Source organism: Mytilus trossulus, chromosome 7 (assembly GCF_036588685.1).
Source record: "Mytilus trossulus isolate FHL-02 chromosome 7, PNRI_Mtr1.1.1.hap1, whole genome shotgun sequence".
NCBI classification, from domain to species: Eukaryota; Metazoa; Mollusca; class Bivalvia; order Mytilida; family Mytilidae; genus Mytilus; species Mytilus trossulus.
The window spans coordinates 3,946,338-3,971,790 of NC_086379.1; the positions used below are offsets into that span (position 1 = coordinate 3,946,338).

The 25,453-nt window shown below is 32.1% G+C and overlaps 2 protein-coding genes across 2 annotated transcripts in view; one reads left to right on the forward strand and one right to left on the reverse strand.

The window, feature by feature from the left end:
* Positions 1-7,596, reverse strand: part of LOC134726109 (U3 small nucleolar RNA-associated protein 6 homolog) — a 142,227-nt gene extending 134,631 nt beyond the window's left edge. Inside the window, exons 1-7 of the mRNA XM_063590506.1 lie at positions 7,410-7,596; positions 5,224-5,308; positions 4,353-4,394; positions 3,474-3,545; positions 2,806-2,874; positions 2,199-2,262; positions 1,441-1,559 (exon numbers count right to left, since the gene is read on the reverse strand). Of these exons, the coding sequence (XP_063446576.1) occupies positions 1,441-1,559; positions 2,199-2,262; positions 2,806-2,874; positions 3,474-3,545; positions 4,353-4,394; positions 5,224-5,308; positions 7,410-7,501 (543 nt within the window). The 5' untranslated portion in view covers positions 7,502-7,596. The remainder of the gene's footprint in view (positions 1-1,440; positions 1,560-2,198; positions 2,263-2,805; positions 2,875-3,473; positions 3,546-4,352; positions 4,395-5,223; positions 5,309-7,409) is intronic.
* Positions 7,597-8,572: 976 nt separating this feature from the next.
* LOC134726767 (uncharacterized) lies at positions 8,573-17,575 on the forward strand. Its single transcript, XM_063591180.1, has 6 exons — positions 8,573-8,668; positions 9,986-10,030; positions 12,186-12,268; positions 12,922-12,990; positions 15,936-16,065; positions 17,491-17,575. The coding sequence occupies exons 1-6, from the start codon at positions 8,641-8,643 to the stop codon at positions 17,514-17,516; spliced, it is 381 nt and encodes a 126-aa protein (XP_063447250.1). The 5' UTR covers positions 8,573-8,640; the 3' UTR covers positions 17,517-17,575.
* The last annotated feature ends 7,878 nt before the right edge of the window (positions 17,576-25,453 follow it).

Here is a 25,453-nt window from a genome sequence, read left to right on the forward strand (position 1 = left end):
GAGTACCCAAATTGCATCCATGCTTAAATTCACATCGTCAAAAGTCTAATAACCGAGCTTTTGTTTAATTTCTTCAAATATTTTGAACAATTGGATATAAGTCCATGCTTACTCTTCATATTTTACGAAATGGATACTTATAATATATTGTATTTGCTAATTCTAAAAAGATGACGTTTTGATGACGTCGCATGATGACGTTTTCATACATTTTGTTTTTTTCAGTAAACAGTCCATCTGTTGATAAATACTGTGAATGTTTTGTGTATATCTAAATATGTTTACCTATGTTAAAAGACGTGCATAGTATCAAATCATTAAAAACAAATTGTTTAGTCTCTAGGAAATCTTGTAAGATTTCCCTTGCTATTTTTTCTCAATAGGTGCAATTTGGGTACTCGGTGCAATTTGGGTACCCTTACGTTATATTTTGTAAGTAGTTTCTAAGTGGAACAGCAAGGAAACTAGATTATTATGCATGCATTTCATCATCTGCAATAATCATTCAAGTAAAATTCTATCTTAAACCAGGTGCTTCACAGGGCATAGCTTTATACGGCCGCAGAGGTTGAAACCCAGAACAGTTGGGGCAAGTATGGACAAAATATTCCAGCTTGATACAGCTCTGAATTTGGATTGTGATCAAATGTTTGACATTATATGGATTTCTTACGCAAAACAAATGTCAAGATCTTACATCTATTGCACAATCTTGTTCCCTTTATGGTAAGGAAATTTGTAGTATAATTTCAGAGAGATTCATACACTTAAATACAAGTAATTGTTTGAAAACTACAAAAATGCTTATTTTGGGCCCCCATTTTGGCCCCTAATTCCAAAAATATTGGGACCATAACCCCCAACCTTCCTTAAGTGGTTTGAACCCTCAGGTAAAATTTTATAAAGATCCATTCTCTAAAACTAAAGTAATTGTTTGGAAACTAAATGCATTTTTAATTTAAATAATCCATCAGGTAAAAATACAAAAAATGTATAATCATGTTTGTGGCACTAATTTTGTTTATTAATGAAGATGGTATGAATATTTTGACAGAAATCTGATCATTGGTTTCGCTGTTCAGCTGGAGGGTACACAATATGTGAACCAATGAACAAAGGGACATAACTATAACTATATACACCAATATATTTCCTCATGTTCCTAGCTGAGTAGTTATATACAATGTTTTTCTTTGATACCATTTTTTTTTGTGCAGTAGTGATTTAGATTTAGTCCCTGATGTGACGGACATGACAGGTTGCTCCATAAAATCTAAATAATGTTGGAGCATGGAAAGATATGGGTTTTTTAGCCATTGGTTGTGGCCAATCTATTTTTTATTCCATATGATTAAAAGAAAAAATACTTTAAAAATCAATTTAGCTTATGGGGAGATTTTGAAAGTTTTACTTTACCCTCTCAATATTAACCCTACAAACCTCCAGCCATAACTGTTGACTGTTACTAAGATATCTGATTCCCTGTTGTAACAGATGTCGTGCATTATTGTGACTGTTGTTGTTCTCCCATTCCCATTTAGCAGCTAGAATCCACAGATCTAAAACAGACAAGTAATGTAAGTCATAAATGACAATTAATTAACATTTGATCTGTAAGTTTTATATAAAGTAACAGCTGCCATGTAAATGGGTCAGCAGGCAAAAGTCTAACAGGAAACATACAAATACTATGGATTCATTTAATTTCATTGATATCAGTTTTTAGTTGATAGAGAAAAAGTTATATATTTTTTTCTAAAATATTAGATTTTGATTTTAACTACTGTGGATTCATTAATATTCGTTGGATACCAATTTTCGTGGATTTCGTGGGTACAGGAGAACCACAAATTCAAATATTCAACGAATGACAAATTTTCCAAAGAAATGAGTGTAGATTTTGCCAAAACCACGAAATTAAATATCCACGAATATTTAAGTTTTCTTCAAACCACGAAAATTGGTACCCACGAAAATAAATGAATCCACAGTACTACATGTACTAGGTACCAGCGTTTTCTTTTTTTTATTGAATTCAAAATATTATACCTGAGCAAAAGAATAAATAAATTTTCTTTACGTCACAGATTTTTACATCATTATTAAAAACATTTTGACTTTGAACACTGATGCAAGAATGGTATATGACCACCAGATGGCAGCACCTTGCTCCTACAGTAGATTACAAGAAGTCTTACCTGATTTCTTGTTATGAACTTGTAACATCTTGGTGAAAAATTTACTAACATTTGCTTTCTCTTTCTGAAATGATAAATAATAGGATATTTATGTTAATGATTGATGCCAACAAGACTTCACTACCTAATTCATAATCATCCCAAACTCTGTGCAAGAAAATAAAATAATTATACATTTTGTTTTTAAAAAGAAGATCACAAAAATAATTGATACATTAGTCTAAATATTTTATGTGTTTACTGTTTAGTTATTCTTTTCAAATAGTATACAGTCTGCCAGTTCAAATGTTATTGTTTCGCCCTGAAAACTATGTGTTTTCAATAAGCTTATACTTCTCACTAACCCATATTCCCTGCATGCAAAATTGATCAGAAGAATGAAATCATAATAGTAAGTCTTTTGATGAAATAAGTTAGTAATTACTATAACCATGATATCTGTTTCATTTGTAGAGGTCTATGAAAAAATGCTCATAAAACAAAAAGAGTCTGCGCTGAAAGTTTGGGTTGGTATTAAACCCTATTGATTGAAATAAAACCTGATTCACTGCATTTTTATTGCAAGCATTTTCATACCACTATCCTGTAATCTGGTTTGGCTACATACCCTTGATTGTGAGAATTCTATGTGTGACAGCCATAGTTTGACATCATCAGGAAATCTATTGGTTACCAACTGTAAATGGAATATAAGATAATTCAAAATAATATTCTCTGAAAAGACATGAGTCAGATATGGGTCAGAACCAGCATTTAAAATAGCGTAAATATGGTAAAACTCACAAAATAATGATAAAGGTACTATATATCAGGTGTGTGTGTTTCTAATTTTTTCAATTTTCAGAGTTTTACTGCAATCTTGACCCAGCCGGAACATTTCAATGCTCATTTCAATGCACTAGATATAGGAAGATGTGGTGTGAGTGCCAATGAGACAACTCTCCATACACTGTATGGATATTGAACAAAAGTATAAGACTGTCACTTAAAAAACACACAAATATGGCCTAATTTGCATTGGAGTTTGACTTGATCTGTTTAAAACATGCAGGACAAAATTTAACTTTTTTTACATTCTTTTTCTTAAACATATTTCATTATTCATTAATTCAAGAAGAAATAATCATGTGTATACTTATAAGTGGCACATTGGTGTTCATGATTCATCACAAAGTTAAAATACAACTTGAACAAAACTGCAAATCAACAGCAATTCAGATTAAACCAATACATACACAACAAGCAATGATATCCATAAATTATGTAAACACTCACTCTGAATAAGTTGTGTATTCTACACGTAATGGCATACTCAATTTCTGTCCTTTTGTGATGGTATCTCACTTTCTGTAAAACATTATACATTTATTAGTTTATACATGATATACATTACATATCTTATGACCAGGATGACTAATAATAAAGAATATCTAAATAAAAAAAACAAAAAACGTCAATAACAGATAAAGAAACTATCAAAATGTCTGCTATTGGTTTCAGTGTGTTACTTCAGATTCATAATATTATCATCTTTTGTGGGATACCAATTTTTGTGGATACCTATTAACCAGGAATTCAATTTGTCAATAAAATATATATATATACTTTATACATTTCTCCATTTCCTCAAATGATTATGAAAAAAATTGTTCTCCTCACTAGTGAAATAGCTGTTCTTGGTAAATGGTTGGTTAATGTTTGATTTTGATGTCGAATGTTCTTTTGGTTTCTACTGAGTTTCCTATAGTGACGACATGAAAAAAGGCAACCATGCCTGATGACATCACAACTTCAAGCAAATCTATGTAAAGGCAGGATGAAAACCATTAGAGAAACAGATATCACTACTATAACTTATGTATAACTATATTTCTCCACTCTCAACTGTAACATTTCAATCATTTTAAAAGTTTGACAAGTCTCATGCTTAATTTTTTTAAGTGTAAATGTCTAAAGTAGAGAAAAATTGTAACAAATTTGTTGCAGTGGTGGTATCTATATTTTCAGTAAATTTTTTGCCTCTTTTGTTTTGTATTTTTGTTTATGCTTACAACTATTATGTGTATTAATAATGATTAATCCATTCATAAAATGATTTAAAAAAAAGGTAAGAACCAATTGTCAGATAAAAAAAACAATCAAAAAGTGTTATACCTGTCTCCTTGTATGTATCAGCTTTAGAACATCAACTTCATACTGGATAAAAATAAAATCATTTTATATATACATGGCAGCAAGCTAGTACATTGTACAGTAGTACAAGTTGTTCATTAAATATTCTTTATGCACTCTATGGTTGTCTTAATGCTTTTGTTCTTTTATTTTTACAATGAGACTGTCAAGCAAACTATTATTGGATTGATATTGACAATTGATATTTAGTAATGTGTCCATCTATCATGTCTATGTTGTGATGTTACACTATTGTTTCTTATAAAAACGTTTAAACCAGCTGCATTTGTTTGCACCTGCCTTAAGTAAGGAACCTGATGTTTAGAGGTTGTTTTTTGTTGATGTGGTTCATAAGTGTTTCTTGTTTTTACGATAGTCATTTTAGGGCCCTTTATAGCCTGCTGTTTATGCTGTTTGGTGTGAGCACTTAGAATGCACTTTTTATTCTAGGTTGCCATACATAGAACTTAGAAGTCTTCTTGTTTATTTCCCATATATAGTCATGTAGGTTTGTTTTTCTCTAACATAATCAGACTACCATTTCTACCAATCAAATACATTGTTAAATTTTATAAGAAAAGTCTTCCTATTCCCCCATATAATTAAATCTAACACAGCCATCATTTTAAATAATTTTGTGGATTAATTCATTTTCATGTTATTCATGTTTTACTATCATGACTATACATGTACATCATGTACATACTAAGTTTTGTTGACTTAGTAAAAAAAAAGGTAATTCCAGAGTCAACGTTCTTTCCAAGAAATACCTTTCAACAGGTTATAAAATGTGAAATTATCTAGAACTGAATTCTATAAAAGGTTGTACTGCCATAACAAGTTATATACATACCTTAATGTACTGCATAAAGTCTTCCTTACATTTTGTTCTTCGTCTCAGCTTATACTCATAATTTGTTCTCTTCTTTAGAATTTTTCTAAAAGATATAAAGAAGTTTATACAATAAAATATAAAAAGGTCATATTTCTGCATGAAATAATTTTGAAAGCTAAATTCAAGCAAACAATAAAAGTAGAAAAAGACTTTTAATTTTGGAAGCTTACTTTTAGCCAACAATAAACATATAAATAAAAGTAGAAAAAGACAGAGACTTTTATAGTTATGTAGACTAAATTTTCTCACTTTCAGTTTTCAATTATCATGATTGTATTACCTCACTATGACCAGAAACATTTCCTTATACCATGTAAAGCAATGAGACAATTTACTCTCTCTCATTGTTCAAGGAAAAAAATATAATGTCTGTATTTCATGCATTATAATCAAAAGTTCAAAATTCAAGACAAGGAACTGAATTTACATGAATAATTTTCAAAGTTTAAGCTCTACGTTTCAGGCTCAGTATTTTTTTTGTTTATTTTGTTTATAGTGTACCTGTGTCATCATACAACAAAAACCATCTTGCTTTTCTTTTTTAATTTTCTAATGACTGCAACATTGTTTTGTACAAAAACTCATATTCAATTATTTTCAATTTAAAATCTTAAAGATATCAACATAATATTAATTTTACAATTGACACACATATTCAATTTTTATCTAAATAGTTAATACATCATTGTACATGCAAGTATTTAAATTGTGTTTAGTGTTGCACTTAAAATGCCCTTTTTTATGACATAACTGTCATTATAAATTCAAGAAGATGGGGTGCTATTTCCAATGAGACATTATTTTTATACTTTCCACCATATACTTAATAACTTATGTTAAAAATACCAACGTTTATTAACCAGTTAAAGATAACCAAAGTCCAAATGTGATTTTCCATGAAAATTGAAAGAAATAAATTAACAAAAATGGTGAAAGGATTTTTTAAATCCATTTATTCCATGAAAATGAAAAATTGAGTTTGGAGTACAATTTTATAATTATAGTTAATCAGTTTATTACAAAGTTAAGCAGATGTATGGGTAGTCCGAGATTACTCTGACGTCAGACGGCTGTTTTGCCAGACAAGCTGGGGCCGTGGGACGTCAGAGCTTGTCCCATATCAAAAAGTGGATATTTGCCCACCCAAAATAGATGCGCTACTTTGTCGCGTCTGGAGCCGACTGAGGGCCTTGGAATTTTATAAATCGGGCATCAATCTCTTCATTTTTCATTTATCTCTTCATTTATGTAAGTTTCACCTACCTGCCAACCTTTATTTTACTATATTTTATCAGTTTTCATAGTGACCCCTCCATTTCAGCATTTTCACTTTCACTTTCAAATATGGACGTCAAGTTACGAGAGAGTTTGTGGCCTCGAGACTCAAATATGCAAATATTTATATTTTTTTACCTCCTTTGTAGGAGATCGATGATTAACATCTAGAAGCAACCACGTTTTTTCGGTATTCAGCATTTAGTTCCGACCACGATAACCATCGTAAGCTCTCGGATCTTTAGGCAGGCGCATCGTAAATGAACGAGGTGTTACATTATGGTCATTTGCCCTGTTTTCTCGTGGTCACGTGATAATATTTGAAAATGAGAGTGAAAATGCTGAAATGGGGGGATCACTATGAAAACTGTTAAAATATAGAAAAATAAAGGTTGGCAGGTAGGTGAAACTTACATAAATGAAGAGATAAATGAAAAATGAAGAGGCTGATGCCCGATTTATAAAATTCCAAGGCCCTCAGTCGGCTCCAGAAGCGACAAAGTAGCGCATCTATTTTGGGTGGGCAAATATCCACTTTTTGATATGGGACAAGCTCTGACGTCCCACGGCCCCAGCTTGTCTGGCAAAACATCCGTCGGACGTCAGAGTAATCTCGGACTAATGTATGGGCACTTACTGACCTAGCTACATGTAGCTGTCACTATCTTTACTGTACGTTTTGTCAAGAAATCATATGTCTAGGGTCATAGTTTTCTTTGTACAACTGTGTTTTTACATGACGATGAATACAGAAAAAAAAACAAAGAAGCATTGATATCAAACAGAGTCCTTAAATAAGCTGGCAAAGCTGTTGGTCGGGATGGAAATGCAAATGTGGCGTCTGCTTTTGGATGTTTTGACAGACCTACCTAGTTTCGATTCCAGTACAAATTCCTACTCTTTCCATCTGCTCCAACTCAGGGAGCATTTCCTCAATACTCTGTTGGACATATTCAGCCATTGTGACACCTCTGAACAAAGGCTGATTTTAAGAAATAACTGGTTAATGTCAGTGTTTACACCGTCCTTTTCAACACGTGCTTGTTTTTAAAAGACCGGAAGTTCTAATTCTAATACCCGGAATCGTTGAGTCCGAAATAGACATGACATTTTCTCGGTTTTATCTCTAGGAATTTTAACATTTTTTTGTATTTATTATAATATGAATCATATATTTATCAGTTAACGGATTCAACGATTGTTAAAATGTTAAAAGAATTTTGAGGTGTTTTTTTTTATAAAGATAAAAAAGATAACAATTTAAAAACACTGAAATCCGTTATAAATAAATCAAGTTTGTTTTTATTCAAATAAACATGTTAAACCTATTTGTTTACAAATGTACTGAGCTGGCATTTTTACCACCGCGATCATAATTTATCATGATACAACATGTCGTCTGCAGTTTCCTCTACTTATTTCGACCACGATGAAGAAAAATCTCAATATTTTTATTTTCCCCATTTTTTTTAATATCTCACATTCCACCTAAATAATGCTAAAGGTGAATAGCTATCCGGCGTTGTAACTTGAACCAGCGTTTATGAAAGTTTATTATTTTTTTAAATAGCATACCATGGCTTGGACTTTTTTTTAATCATACTCAGTATTATAATTGGACTATCAAGAAGTATGAATGAATCAGGCGGGTTTTTTTAACGGTTTTTACCGGGGTTGGGGTGGCTGTGGGGCTGGGAAGAAAGGTATTCGAGACGTTGGTAATCAGTGCGATATTGTTTACAAGTTACATCTTAATTAACTTATTTTCAACTTTGTTTCCTTTTAGTTTTAGTTTAATATTTTTATTTTCATTGATGATTGCACAAGTCATGAAAACTTATAACATTAGTGTTAATATTTTGCAGCATTGTTTTTGCCATTGTTCTTTGAAAGACCGGACAAAGGAAAAAATATAAGTGTAAAACAAAAAAGAGTAAAATCTTTCCATTTCCTAATGGAAGACAACAAGTTCGACCGAAGTCTGTCTATTATGAGTGAGTGATAAGACAACGCACAATTGTACTATCATGACCCCTATATATAGATAATAACAAGACGTTGTGTTCATGTTTAATCAACTTTGCATATGGTCATTTACAAATGAAGAATTTTATATCGATAAACATAGGCAAGTAAAATTAACTCATCAAATTCACTCTAATGAATGTGACTGTCTTAAAGTCATAAAATTGTGAATGGAAATGGGGAATGTGTCAAAGAGACAACAACCCGACCATATAAAAAAGAACAGCTGGACCAGACTATCTGAGCTCACGATGTTTTATTCGTTGCTGTTCTTTTTGTTTGTATATCTTTTTTCCCGGAAGATTTTGGTGTTGGTGGTTGGTGGGAGAATTACAGTTACACTTCATATTGTTTTTACATAGATACATGTAGATACATGTAGATTTATGGCATAGGAAAATGATTCATCAACTCAACAGCAACAAAAATCATTTAAAAAAAAACCCAAGAGGTTTTAAACAACACAGATGCAGCCGTGTAATACTATACAATATGAATTGTTTTTAGTCTCCAAAGATGTAAATAACGTAAACAATTTGAAGGTATGACATACAACATTTAAAGTTGTTTTTTCTATAATGGATGTGATGCTGCTTCTGATGCATGGTCAATAATCACAAAACATACAGGTTTTGATATGTGACTACATGTATTATTAACTCAATTTATATTTCATGTTTTTTGTCAAACGTATTTCTATTTTATTTTATTTTTATTGTCTATTGCAATTGTGTGATAAAAAAAATCAATGTACTGATTATGCCCGTAATGGGTCTACTATATTGGAAATAAACTATATCTTAGCTTATCTTATCTTATTTATCGTTTGAATTGTTTTACATTGTCATTTAGGGGCCTTTTATAGCCGACTATGCGGTATGGGCTTTGCTCATTGTTGATGGTCGTACAGTGAACCATAGTTTTTTTTTGTGTCATTGGTCTCTTGTGGAGAGTTGTCTCATTGGCAATCATACCACATCTTCTTTTTTATATCTACTGTCATCATGGTTCCTGACACCCGTCTATTGTTATTGGGAAGGGCTTATATCTCATTGGCGTAAACCCTACATTTTTTATTCATATTAATAGCAAACATATATTTATATATGTGACGTGTGCCTCTAAGAAGATCGTTTTTTTTTGTATAATTACATATATGTTTCACTATCCTAAGAGATTATGATATATATGTATAAACATTAATAATTACTCGAACGTTTTTATAGCACTTCGTTCTAAACGAGCAAGTATCTGAATTTCCTACACTTTCTTAAATGGACCACTGTCCTATTTGCGCTGAAATGATAATTACACTACGTTCTTTTAATCTTTAGAAAGAAAGAAGTTTTTGTACTTTAGAAGTTTTAGATCTAGTACAAGAATCTTTATGCATTAACTTTTAATATAATTTTTTTTGTAGTTTTGGTTTTAGCACTGGTTTACGGAACACACAATTTATTAGCAGGTACCGTACACATATTTATATGTCAAAACTCTATAGTTTAATTTAAACATATTTATTTATAGTGGATTGGGAAACAAGTTTTGCAACTTACATTAATCCTTTTCCACTTTGGGGGTGCGAGTGCTGCCTTGTAGTGGCATTATCTTGCTCTTTTTCGAAACCTACAAGGATGTCATTTACGTGCAAGAGATATGGCTCTCTCTTAACACGAGTCAGCCATTTATCGTTCCCTTCCGACGGACTATCATCGTTTCCTCAAGACCATACTCGCAAATGGTGTCAAGGGAGAGCCGAAAACTCAGTCGGAAATTTTCATCCCAGACGGGAATCGAATCAGGAAACTTTGTGTTAGTAGTTCGATGCACTAACCACTACACCACGGCTCTTAGTCAAAACTCTATATCAAACAATACTAAAAAAATGGGCAGAAAATGGAAGTAAACTAGAAAGTGACAATTAAACAAACATAGATTCCAGCAAATGGCCATAGGACGACCAGACAACAGTTCATTTAACCATGGAAATAATATTGAATATTACTTCCATGATTTAACACTAAATTGAAAACCAAAGATTCAGCAACACCTGGGACCATTATACTAACGTTAGTACTATAGTCTCAGGCAACACTAATAAATTAATCTATATGTGAAGAATAAAAAAGAAAAAAAAGAACTTTATAAATTGTGTGTCTGAAGCGCTGTATAAAACTTTTAATTTAGTTTGTCGTTGGGTTTCTTTCTCTTTTATGTATATCATATACATTTCCTTAAATTTATCTCCATCAGGTATAAGTGAAGAATCTATTGCATAATAATTTAATTTTGGATGTAACGCGTTTTCTGATTGGCTGACGTTATTTTGTTATCAGACATAATTTAGTCATGTGACTGTGACGTCATCAACGTTTTCTCATGGTTTTCTACGGTTTAAAATGGAATTTAGAATTAAATTATAAGAAATGACTTAATTGATAAAATAAATATGACAGGTACATGTATATATCAAGAAAAACCTTTTTGACCACACACGGTCTCAACATTAGTGACAGGTAATATTGGCAAACTAGAAATCCCTATTCATTCCTGTTGCCAGTCAGATTATGCGCTAGTGATGCAAAGAAACACTAATGCATTTCACATTTCAACATAATATATAGATATAGGAAGATGTAGTATGAGTGTCAATGAGACAACAATTTATAAAAGTAAACCATTATAGGTCAAGGTACTGCCTTTAATATATACATTTTAAATGTATGTATCGTATAAAACAGTGAGCGATTATGATATTTTAACAATAAGACCGGATTTGTCCTGACATGATCATCACATCAGGCGTAACTTGTGAAGCAGGATCTAGTTCTCCTTCATGACCATTTGATATTACCCCTGGTAATTGTGTTAGTGTACTCAGTCTGATTTTATGTTGTGTTCTGTACACTATTTGTGTTGTGTTTTGTTTTGTTTTAAATTTTTCATTCTTGTCATGTAACATTATTGTCAATATAAAAATAAGTAAATGTGGTTAAGTTGCCAATTCGACTTCTATTTGTTGTTTTTTTTGTTTTTTTTTTGCCATTTCATTATTTTCAATATAAAAACAGGAGATGTGGTATGATTACCAATGAGACACCTGTCCACTAGAGTTTAAATGGAGTCGACATAAGCAATTATATAGACACTAGATCGTATGTACAATCACTTTGTTTCCAACTAATGGGTTTGAATACTTAGCCTGTCTTGAATTGTATTTTATAAAATGTGCATGAGCCAAGGCTCCGTGTTGAAGGCCGTACTTTAACCTATAATGGTTTAATTTTTAAATTGTTATTTGGATGGAGAGTTGTCTCATTGGCACTCACACCACATCTTCCTATATCTATATATTTGGTCATCCGGTAGCAATGCTTCTCTGAATATAACTTTCGATAAACTGTGAAATCATTTTACATCCGTGGGTACCAATTTTCATGGATCAAAGACTTACATATTCGTTAATATTTAATTTCGTGGTCTACATACCGCCTTATAGAAAATTTGTAATTCGCTGAACATTTAATTTCGTGGTTCACCTATGTCCACGAAATCAACGAATACTAATGAATCCACATTTAAGTTTACGTTTTAATTGAAATACATTTTCCCCCCTACAGTAACAGCACCAGTGTGTTCTGACTGTGCAAATGTTGATCATCCATGGAATTGTCATAAATCAATCAGGTGTCAAGCTAATGACGTAAGTCTTTCTCTAAATTTCCATAAATGTCGTGATTTTCTGTATTGTGAGAACATGGATATACTTTCAATAAGTTGTATTTGTTATTTTTTTCAATTCCAAGATTACTATATATCCACTGTGACAGCGGTTACTGGAATACTCTCAATATAACATGTCACTAACCGCCGTGGATAGTAAACTTAGAATTGATAGTAAATAGTAAATACAAGTTATTTGTAGTATATTTATGTTCATAGAATTGAAATGAAATAAATAGAAAACTAAAAAAAAAATTACACTTATTTTTAGTTAACAGTAGCCGGAGGTTAAAAATATGTACTGTCCCAAAGTACCTATGGATAAAACATGATGCCGGACATAATATACTCGAATCGAAAGTCTGCTCAATTATATGTTTCAGAATAAAGCATTTATTATTTGGTTTCTCTATTTACTGATAAGACTGGATGCATGTGATTTCAAGTTTTAAAAATGCTAAAATTAAAAGCCTTAGCACGATTTTAACGCCATTAAGACAATGTGCTTTCTACCAGTTCTAGTAAGTATAGAAACGACAAGTAATTATACGATCAAAAGTTGACCAGTTTCATAAAATAAATTCTGTAATATTTGTTAACTGTTAGTGATATTATTTTGTTTTATATATCCAGGTTTGTTCTGTGAATGTATTTTCGCACCTAGGGACAGTACTCTATTCGCTAGGATGTCAGAGGAAGCAGGTACGTAAATATAGTTTTAGTATTATAGCAGAATTACCTCTGTTTAATAATATAGGGTTATTGCATGAATATTGGGGAATATTGTTCCGAGTAGAATTTTTTATCATATACTTAGACTAAATAACATATGTATGATAATAGCGTTAAGTTAACGTAAATTCCATATTTTTTCGAATTGGCGCCTAGCAGGCTGATATGAAATTTTTTTCACATGCTTCGAGTGTTATCACATGCCTTTCCGTAACGTTATTGCATGGCATTCCGGTGAAACTCGGCAAATTCCATAAAATACCCTTCAATGCCTCGTTTTCACTGAAAAACATTACAAAGTAGTGTACCAAAAACATTATTTGGATACTGGAAAGTAAATTTTGTAAAATAATTAATAAAAAGAAAAAAAAAACACCAAAAAAAACAAAACAATCAAATTATCAAATAAATGCTTTTTTTAAAAGTTTCAAACATAATTTAGAAAGTTACAATACAAAAAAGTTGACTTTTCCAAACAGTGTTCATTAGGTATATTTTGAATTATTTTTTTGTCGTTTCGTCAAAATTTAAATGTTTTTCTTCTCTGTTGAGGCACATGATAGAAAGATTTCATATCGAATGTACTAAATTTGGGGTCGGACGTCCGTGAACTTTTCACTCTTTGAACTTCTATTTGGGAACCACGTAAAAGGATCAATATATGAATCTGTGATTTTTCTCCATCGTTGAAGCATATGATAAAAAGATCATAACATGTCATTTTTCATATCGCATGTATTATCAGCCCTCGGTCAACATCAGCCCTCGAGCCATGCGGCTCTTGGGCTGATATTGAACCTAGGGCTGATAATGCATGCGATATGAAATATATTAAATAAATGCATTTTTTAAGTTTTTCTGAAACATAATTTAGAAAGCTACTTAAAAAAAATTTGACTTTTCCAAACAATGTTCATTATATATATTGTTGAATGATTTTTTTGTCGATTCGTCCATATAAAATGAGGGTTTTTTTCTCTCTCTGTTGAGGCATATGATACAAAGATTTCATATTGAATGTATCAAGTTTTGAGTCCGACGTCCGTTAACATTTTACTATTTCAACTTCTTTTCGGGAACCACGTAAAAGTATCAATACATGCATCTGTTATTTTTCTCTACTGTTGAGGCATATGATAAAAAGATCATAACATGTCATTTTTCATATCGCATGTATTATCAGCCCTCGGTCAACATCAGCCCTCGAGCCATGCGGCTCTTGGGCTGATATTGAACCTAGGGCTGATAATGCATGCGATATGAAAAATGCCATGTAATAATTTGATATTATCATATACTTAGACTAAATAACATTTGATTTTTACCGTATGATAATAGCATTAAATTAAAGTATTTTCCATATTTTTCGAATTGGTGCTTAGCGGGCTGATATGAAAAGTTTATCACATGCTTTGATTGTTATCACATGCCATTCCGTAACGTTATACATGGCATTCCGGTGATACTCGGCAAATTCCGGAAAAAACACCTCAATGCTACGTTTTCAGTGAAAAACATTACAAAAAAGTGTACAAAACAATTATTTGAACACTGGAAAGTATTTTGTGTAAAATATTTAAATTAAATTAAAACAAAAATTAAAAATATATTAAATAAATGCATTTTTAAAGTTTTTCTGAAACATAATTTAGAAAGCTACTTAAAAAAAATTTGACTTTTCCAAACAATGTTCATTATATATATTGTTGAATGATTTTTTTGTCGATTCGTCTATATAAAAATGAGTTTTTTTTTCTCTCTCTGTTGAGGCATATGATACAAAGATTTCATATTGAATGTATCAAGTTTTGAGTCCGACGTCCGTGAACATTTTACTATTTCAACTTCTTTTCGGGAACCACGTAAAAGTATCAATACATGAATCTGTTATTTTTCTCTACTGTTGAAGCATATGATAAAAAGATCATAACATGTCATTTTTCATATCACATGTATTATCAGCCCTCGGTCAATATCAGCCCTCGAGCCATGCGGCTCTTTGGCTGATATTGAACCTAGGGCTAATAATACATGCGATATGAAAAATGCCATGTAATAATCTGATAATATTGCACGAGCTTGCAAGTGCAATATATGTTCTACGAGGGACAATATTTCCCAATATTCATGCAATAACCCTGTTATTGTATAGCAATATAATATTTGAAAGTAAAAATTGGTTTAAACTAAGATTTTAACGTTGATGACGTCATGAATTTTGAACTAGTACAATATTATAGGGTTATTGCATGAATATTGTCCCGAGTAGAATTTTATATTGCACGAGCTTGCGAGTGCAATATATGTTTTACGAGGGACAATATTCCCCAATATTCATGCAATAACCCTTTTATTGTATAGCAATACAATATTTGAATGTAAAAATCGGTTTAAACTAAGATTTAAACATTGATGACGTCATGAATTTGAAGATTTATTGCACTAGTGCAATATTATAATTTATTGCACGCTTACTTTTGGTTACCATCTGTGGGAATTATTATATTGATAACAATAATACTGGAAATTGTAATAATATTTCATGTACAGTAACACATATTTCATACTAAAGTAATTTTGCAATGATATTCCAATGCACATAGAGCTAATTTAACAGTAACGTCATCAGTGCCAAAAATATGTTTTGCAAATTTTGCGATACACTAACAATCAAATGAGTTTATCACATGGACTAGTTTGACATTGTAAAATATTATCCCTAGCTTGAAGGATATGTATTACATGTACAGCAGCCAGTCCGTGCAAGAAAGAAATCTAATCGGGACTATGTTCACCAACAAACTTGCAATAGCCATATGATATTTTGCCGGTTAAAATCATAGCATGATAAGTTTTTATTTTTTTTTATTTTTTAAAAAATTCCTCGTTGTTTCTAATTTCTATGTCATTTGCAGATTTGTTTAGAATTCATAAATCATGCTGGTCCAAATATAGGAAAACGTATTGCTGATGCTGACTTCTGCTTCGCCTGCTGTATAGACGATATGTGTACGAGAATAACGTCGTGTTATCAACTAAGAGAACGTGAGATTTATTATAAATTACGGCAACCTTAAATTAACATGTTTGTTTGATGTGCATATCCATGTCTTATAGGGTTGGGTGGTTGGGTATGGATTTTTTTTGTTTGGCGAATAACATAACTTGCATGTTGTAGACAATAAAAATAAAAGAGTGGACACAAATTTAAACCAAAAAAATGACTATTTTTGTCATTCTTTTGTTCCAGGTTGGCTGCTTTTTTTTAGATGAATAGGAAGGAATCATCATACATTTCTTTTTGGCCTAATTTACTTTTATTTGATAATTAGTAAAACAAAGTAGCAACATTCCAACAAAGAATATAAATACGTTATTTTTAACGGTGTAAACACGTTGGTTTATTCTAAATTGACGCATTATCGTTAAGTTTCTTTAACCATGGCCCAATCATTCATTTTGGTTGTCTTTGAATTGGCATAGTTTCAATAGTTCAATTAATGTTACCAGGATTATAATTTAATACGCAAGACGCGCGTTTCGTATATATTAGACTCAACAGTGACGCTCAGATCTAAATAGTTATTAAGCCAAACAAGTACAAAGTTGAAAAGCAGTGAGGACCCAAAATTTCAAAAATGTTGTGCTATATACAGCTAAGGTAAAATTGAGAATGGAAATGTGGCATGTGTCAAAGAGACAACAACCCGACCAAAGAAAAAAATCAACAGCAGAAGGTCATCAACAGGTCTTCAATGTAGCGAGAAATTCCCGCACCCGGAGGCGTCCTTCTGCTGGCCGCCAAACAAATATATACTAGTTCAGTGATAATGAACGGCATACTAATTTCCAAATTGAACACAAGAAACCAAAATTAAAATAATACAAGACTAACAAAGGCCAGAGACTCCTGACTTGGGACAGGCGCAAAAATGCGGCGGGGTAAAACATGTTTGTAAGATCTCAACCCTCCCCCTATACCTCTAGCCAATGTAGATCTATTCCTGGGATAAAAAAATCCGTTTTTCGAAAGAAAATCAAAGTTTTGTAACAGGAAATTTGTAAAACGACCATATAATTGATATTCATGTCAACACCGAAGTGCTGACTACTGGGCTTGTGATACCCATATGGACGAAACGTCCACTAGCAGTGGCATCGACTTAGTGGTGTAAAATAGTTATCAAAGGTACCAGGATTATAATTTAATACGCCAGACGCGCGTTTCGTCTACATAAGACTCATCAGTGACGCTCAATATTGACTGCAAAGACGACACCAATGTGACTCATATTAACTGCAAGTCATCTTATGAACATTTTAGGCGCTTTAGTGATTCTAGTAGATAGAATATCATGCAAACAAATGTAAATCTGTTCTATATAGTTTTCTGATTGCAGTATGAAAAACTATGAGGTCAGAATTTTATTTCCGTTAGAAACAGTTCATCTTTTTGTTTTTGTTTTTCAGAGATGAATGCAACAATGTTCCAGTGAGCTCTGTCTACAAGATTATGACCCCGTCAGTTATTGTATTAATAAAACTATGAAAAATGCACCGTGTTTGAAACTGATGAAAACCAAGATAATGAGTCTCCTAATTTAAATTACCTCTAGCCTACACATTTGACTTAATGACAATAAATCTCCTGATTTGAATTACCTCTAGCCTACACATTGACTTAATGACGAATAAGTTTTGCATGGGGTATCCGCCAAATGAAACAGCAACCCATAACAATAACAACCAAGGGGACAAAAGTCATAGTGAAGGCAATATATCGTATAGCGGGTTATTTTCGCGGGTGTAAAATTTCGAGATTTTCATTGAACAAGGTATACGAAATATTTTGGCGGTTATTATTTTGGCGGATTAAAAACTTTTATTAATACCTTTGTATGTACACCTTTAATTTGGAGGAATTTATTTTGGCGATTTAGTTCTGTCCGCGAAAATAAGCGAAAATTTGCACCCCGCGAAAATAACCCGCTATACGGTAAATTGTTTCCCATCCCTAATAGTTTCTATCTGAGACCGTTTGTGAACACTTATGTATATTTTAATTAATAACGTGACTTTCAATACTTGGCATTGAAATAACTATTGAAATTGGGTCCACCAACAAACACAAAAATTAGAATAAGGAACCAAAACATAAAATTACATTACATGCAATTGAAATACTCCCAAAATCGAACAATGATGAAATCATTCTAATTCAAGATATTGTCTGACATCTTCTTCTGGGTAATTGTCTGTGTCATTCAAAACACTTGGATTTGAATTATCAGGTACAAAATCGCCATCATTAATAATTTCATAAGGAGATGACGTTACGTCATAAATATTAACGCTGTTTGTTTGTCCTGCCGCAGCAAAATATCTGCAATTTATACATTTTGTTAAGTAGAATAGAAGACAGTGATATGCAAATTATTGAAAGTAAATCAGACAGATTGGCAATTGACATGCTATTCATATTAAAATGTTTGAGTTGATCAGTTCTATTTATTCAAATGCATTTTATAATATATGTGTTGTCTTTATTTAAAAATATGAAGGTGAAACATTTGTTTTCTTTCGAACGAGTACATGTCTGTAAAACTCACCACTAAACATAAACAATTGTTTATTCTTACACTTTGATATATATTTATATATATGACTACAGTTAAATTTGCATCATATCTTGCCTAACATTTGACGATTTAGTCAGAACAAAATATTATTTCAGAGCCCCATTGGTGAACTTTCCATTTACCGACCGTGCAAGGGCTGTATAGCCAGTCAAGGTCGTTAAAAACTTCCATTGCTTGTCTTTCCATTTCTAGGTAGAAACATGCCGGTAGCGCCTGGATATTGAGAATAAATCTATTTTGAATTTGAGGAAATATAATATGTTTGATATGTGCCTTTTTAATTGAATTTGTTCTGGTAAATATCTTACTTTTCAATTTGATATTCGTCTTGCATAAAATCCATTGAAAACGTTTACGATACGTCCAAATCCATCGTAAAAGTATACATATACGTGATTATCAAATGAACAAGGTATCCAGGCTATAATAGAATAAGGGATACACGTGTTTGTAAACAAAAAAAACTCTAGAAGTATTTTCCGACGACGGGATAAACCATACAAACAACGTACATGCTAAGCATACATGTCACAAACAATATTTTACAGTAACATAATGCATCAAATTACTCACATTGCTCTTGAGGCAGATTTTTTTTGTGAATCTAAAAAAAGTTAGATTTCATACATGTATTCGAAACAATGAATGTTAAACATAACTTATTAAGAAGAGTTTTCAGATTTTAATAGACAAGAAAGCTTCGAGATCTGTAGTTGTAACTTTTGTAATAAAGTCAGATTAAAGAAAAACATCTTTTATGAAAAGTCCCAATATATGTTAATATCTCTCAGAAGTATAAAATTAAGCAGATTGAGCTGTTGAACAGCTGTTTTCCCCTTTCAGCGGATATATATATCCTTTTTCAAGACCATCAACCAATCCCATCGAACCTTCAAGTTCTATATAAACGATTTTATATGAGAGGGAACACTAAATTAAGTTTATAATGTTTATATCAAAGATCAACGAAAAAGATTTCAATACTGCACTGGTATCACCAAATGTGTACATTTGTATCTTGATAACAAAATTAGAATCATGAATTTTCACAATTTTTCTCCGTTGTATGGTTTCTATTGATAAAGCTATTAAAATACCTACATTATTCTAAAAAAATCCTGGATGGACATTTGTGACTAGGAAATGAAATGCGCATACGGACTTGGAATCCTTCAGCAGATAACACTCAACCACTAGCACTGCGCATGGCTAATCAATGTTTTTTTTAATTAAATGTGACAAACATCTGGTTGTTTTGAACTTATCACCTGGTGTGTCCTACCATTAGCAACTAGGCGGGTGCCATATGTTGATCGGAATCTGCTAACCCTTCCGGAGCATCTAATATCAACCCGAGTTTTTGGTGGGGTTCGTGTTACTCAGTTTTTGGCTTTAGGTGTTTTGTGTAATGTTGTTTGTTTGTATTTTGCTTTTTTATGTCATGACGTTGTCCGGTTTTTTTTTCGACTTGTGTGTTTGAATGTCCCTTTGTTTGGTACCCTCCACCTCTCTTGCATCGCATTTGAATTGCTTTTATTTCACATACCTTTTCTTTGTCGGTAAACCAATACTATTGATAGAATAACTGACACCAAAAACAAGACAATTGCCAGTGATATCAAGCTGAACAGTCTTGTGTTAAAAACTTCAGAATCTATAAAGAGAATAATTATCAAATTTGAAATAACGCGGTTATTTTCTAAATAGAATAAACAATTTATTTATTCATTCTTCCTCAAAGAAACAGTAGTTTATTTAAATACATGTATTATCATTTGGCGAAAGTTTGCGCCATATATCAACCCTTTAAGGGACTGTTCAGCATAGACTATGCATTTTAACATATCTGTTTGTGCTTGCATATCGTAAGTGCCGTTGAGCAGAGTTATAATTCTATTCGAGATTTGAAGTTTTCCTTAGAACATAATTGATGGCATAGGTCGTAATGAATTTGTAATAAATAGAGTTAAAAACATAAGTGTAGAAGAATAAAATATCTAGATAAAAAAACCAGTTTGAAATTTGATACAATATCGAAAGAATTTGGACCTTTATTTATTATTGAAAAACATTGTGTGAGGGAAAAGAATATTTTTCGCAATTGACTATTTATAATTCAGACTTGAGGACAATCATACCACATCTTCTTTTTTATATATTAAGGACGCCAGGATTATAATTTTGTATCCCAGTCGCACGTTTCGTTTATAACCAACAGTCTATATATGTACATGCTGAATGTAACGATTTTGTTTGTATATAAAATGTTTTCAAGAAGTCAACGATAAATGCACACGACGGGTACGTCGGGATTTTTTTTCGCCTAATGAGTTCGAATGCTCTATTTGTATGTCTCGCCATCTTTTGCAACTGTTGTGGTTTCCAGCATAATAACATGCTGATTCAAGAAAGCTTACATCCCCAGCCCAGAAGTCAGCACTGTGACATGAATTATCATTGATATGGTCATATTTATAAATCAACTGTTTACAAAACATTTGAATTTGTGAAATATTAAGGCTTTTCTGCTTCAGGAATAGATAACCTTAGCTGTATTTGACCAAACGTTTAGGAATGTTGGTCCTCAATTTTTTTCAACTTCGCAGTTTTTTGCCTTTTTAACTTTTATGGATTCGAGCGTCACTGATGAGTCTTTTGTAGACGGAACGCGTGTCTGCCGTAAATTCAAAATTAATCCTGGTATCTATGGTGAGTTTAATATTTACACACACACACAGTACTATTCACACACAAATAGATAACTAATGTGTATCTATAACAAACATTTTGATATGTAAGCGTTTTATGTAGTGCTCAGTATTTATTACTCTGACCATTAAATTGAAGTCTGAAAATTTCCGAAAATAATCATTTTTTTGCCAGTAATTATTTTACTATAAAATCAGTGCCTTATATATAATACCATTGTCACAATTGGTTAATTCAAATGTAGATTTTGCTGTTCCGTAATCATTTCCAAGTAATACCAGGAACTTTAACCTTCCGATGTCTTCTTTGAACACTGTCAAGTTTGCGATGTAACCAGTGCATGTTAAAATTATCCCATACATTCGTATCACTATGACATCCTTCGACGTGGTCTGGTAAAATCGTGTTGAGTTTGGCACCAGCCTATTTTTACAATACCACTTCGGTTTGTGAGGACTTTGCATTGATAGAAACTTTGCAGATAATGTAACAGTTGTATCCATTGTAATAGTTTTGTCAACTAGAACTGGTGGACCTAGATGAAAAATAAAACTTTACTAGTATTCTTTTTATTCAAATTGATTTGATCAGTTCTTATGTTTAGTGTTTGTATTGAAATGGGAATCTAATCAGAATTTTACATGCACCCCATAATAATTCCGATTTAAGCAGAACCACAAATCTTTTTTTTTTTTATTTTGGACTTGAGATTCTATCTTGAACTGAAGTAAATGGTACGCGTTTACATGAACTAACATTCATTTAAACAGCTGAGGAATTCAAATTATTATACCTTTTACGATTACACTAGTAGAACTGTTTAGACGGTATAGCTGTTGAGAGTCTTGGTTCCATGCTCCACAAATGTATTCACCGTTGTCCTCATAATTACAAGAATCGATTGACAAAAAGGAAATATTTCCTGTAATATTTCCTGAGAGAGATCGTATGTGTGTACCATGAAATATGTGCTCCCAAGGAGAAAATCTAAATTCTGACAAGTCACCGCTGAATCGGCATGATAAAATGACTGAGTAAGTGTTGTTGCAGAAAACCATATCCATTGTTTCGAGAATTGGAGCTCCTGAAATATGGTTTTTAGTGATATTACCTGTAGCATAGTGAACATACACGTTCAATAATCCTCACATTGCAGTGAGTTTTCAGATCTAAAGAATCTTTGTAAAATTGAGACTTGAAAATCCTATGATGACCAGGTTATACGAAAATCCAAGATTCGTCCAATTGCAGTTCTTATTCTTACGATCAATGACGATATCACTACTAATTTGATTTTAGTAGTTTTGATCATAACGTCATTTGAAACCTCTGACCAATGACTTAATCAGTCATGTTCAGTGTTTCTGTCAACTCTCAGACTTATTCATTGCAGTAAAGTGAGCAGTGTTCAGACAAAATAACTTGCAATCAATTCAGTATTGTTTAGTTGTTTATCAAATAATTTAGTACAAGTCCATACCATTTACTAGAAAGTTTTGAATACATACTAAACAGATCGCAATTTATTACAATCGAATTGTCTGAACGGTCCTGATTTGATAGTATCAAATAAATCTGAAAATTAACCGAAATACTAAAAATTAACTAAATAGTTTATTTAATGCAGTTTTAAAAGAGATGTTCCGATCAAAATAAACGTTTCACTTATAAAAAAAATGGGTTTCTAGCTATATTTAATAGGATTTTCCAGTCGGTATCTTTGTTTACCTAAGTTTATCTATACTTTGTGAATGAAATGTAAGGTTAATAATAAGGAAAGATTAGTTCATTGTTACATTGCAGTGTAAACGATGAAAGAGATGAAATTAAATTTGCTATGTTTATTTGAACAGGTATATTTAAGCTCGTTTTAAACACATATCAGTTCAAATTCGTACAAGTGCAAAAGGGGACTAATATTTAAGCATTGTATAACTAATGGTTAGACAGACATATAAAAATAAGAATAACCAAAATAAAGACATCTTTTAAAGATGGAGGAGAAGCAGTGGCAAATTTGTACAAAGTAGTAAAGTGGACGAAACGTATTAACGATTATGTATATATATATCCCTTCATTTATTCTTATATGCATTCATATACAATGTATAAAAGATCAATATAAATCTTACTGCTAATACAAAAATTATCAATTGTATACTTACTTATTATATGTAGTTTAATCGACGTTGAGCTGGTAATGACACTTGATGATTTACATGTACAGAATGTTCCGTTATCTGAAGAATTCACTCTTTTTGAAAGTTTAGCAACGTATGTACCATTATAACTCCTGCTTGTTATTACAAATTCATTAAGACAACTCAAATGCAATTCGAGTACATGAACTCTGGAAGTACTTTTACATGTCAATTCAACAACACTACCAGCAAATAATGGAAAGTCTTTATCAGATGTTATAACAGGACCAATGATATCTGCAAACGGAGATCAAACTTATACAGTCAAAAGAATCAAAATATTTGCATTTTATATAGTTGACATTGATTCGTTTACACAAGTGAAAATGAGGCTCGGTTGAGAACAAAACCTTACGACAAAATAGACGATTGTGCTTCCCAATTGTGACCTTTACACTTCTGTAAAGCAACATTCCAGCAGCACCGGCATATGGAGTATATATCTCCCGGTTGTTACGAACTTCCAGGTCTTGCATTTCCTATCTTTATTTTCATGATAGATGATAGCTGTTCTCATTTGTAATCACAATCCCATTTTTATTATCTTGAAAATTTCCTATACTTATCACCGGGTTTGTACTTAAATTAGCATAGTGTGTTTTTTGTTGTTCTGCTACACAACTGTCCCTGTTAAAGAAGAGATTTAAGCGCTAATTTTGTTATGTACTTATTGATTATCCACAGTCAGAATGTAATTCTGTATACGTAGTTGTAACATATGAACAATTTCTGAATACCCTTCAACAGCACTAGGGCAATGTCGGATTTTGACGGAGTTCGTGTATTTCAACCTGTATTTTTGAAGACTTTTTTAATTCATTTTTATTTCTTACAATGACGTGTCAGATTTTATTTGAGTTATGAATTTTAATATCCCCTATTCAAACGGTTTCATTTTTTGTCATGCATTGTCCCTTAACATATGTATGAGCTTTGCTTATTGTTGAAAACCGTGTAGTGCCCTACACATTTTTGTTCTCTGGTCTCTTATTGATTTTTGCTTTGCTACATATTCATCATTCATACGTACCAACTACAGTCACAAAATGACAATCTGATAGTGTACCAACGATCTTGAAATCCATAGAACATTTAAACTGTAGGACTCCACTAGTTAACTCTGCATCATATTGTAATACAAAACTTCTGCCATCTGACAGACACTGACACACAACATTCTGGCACATTGACGAATCTAGGCTTGAGAGGCAACCATTTGCGTTTTTATATATTCTTGTATAAAGCTGATTGTTTACATGAAAATAAATTGACGAATCTTTGGAGTCTGTATTCGAGGTACAAAACAATAGTATCTTTTGTTGGATTTGGACATATTTAGGTCCAGTGACAGTAACTTTTATTTGTTCTTTTAAACCTAAAATAAGATTGATTATGTTTATGTCGTACGCTATATTAATTGTGGATTGTTTATTTGAGTAGTGCGTATTGTTATGAAAAATGTCCAAGTAATAAAAGTCTCATAATAGTTAACTGCTAGTACTGACATCAGAATCGGACTTCTCTTGAACTGAATTTTAATGTGCGTATTGTTATGCCTTTACTTTTCTACATTAGCTAGATGTATCGGCGGTGGGGGTGGGGTTGGGTTGGGGTTTGAAATATCATAAACATGTTTAACCCCTCCACAATTTCCCGCCTGTTCCAAGTCAGTACCTTCTGGCCTTTGTTAGTCTTGTATTATTTTGATTTTTTTTCGTATGTACAATTTAGAGTTTAGTATGGTGTTCATTATCACTGAACTAGTATATATTTGTTTAGGGGCCAACAGAAGGACACCCCCGGGTGCGGGAATTTCTCGCTACATTAAAGACCTGTTGGTGACCTTTTGCTGTTGTTTTTTTCTATGGTCGGGTTGTTATCTTT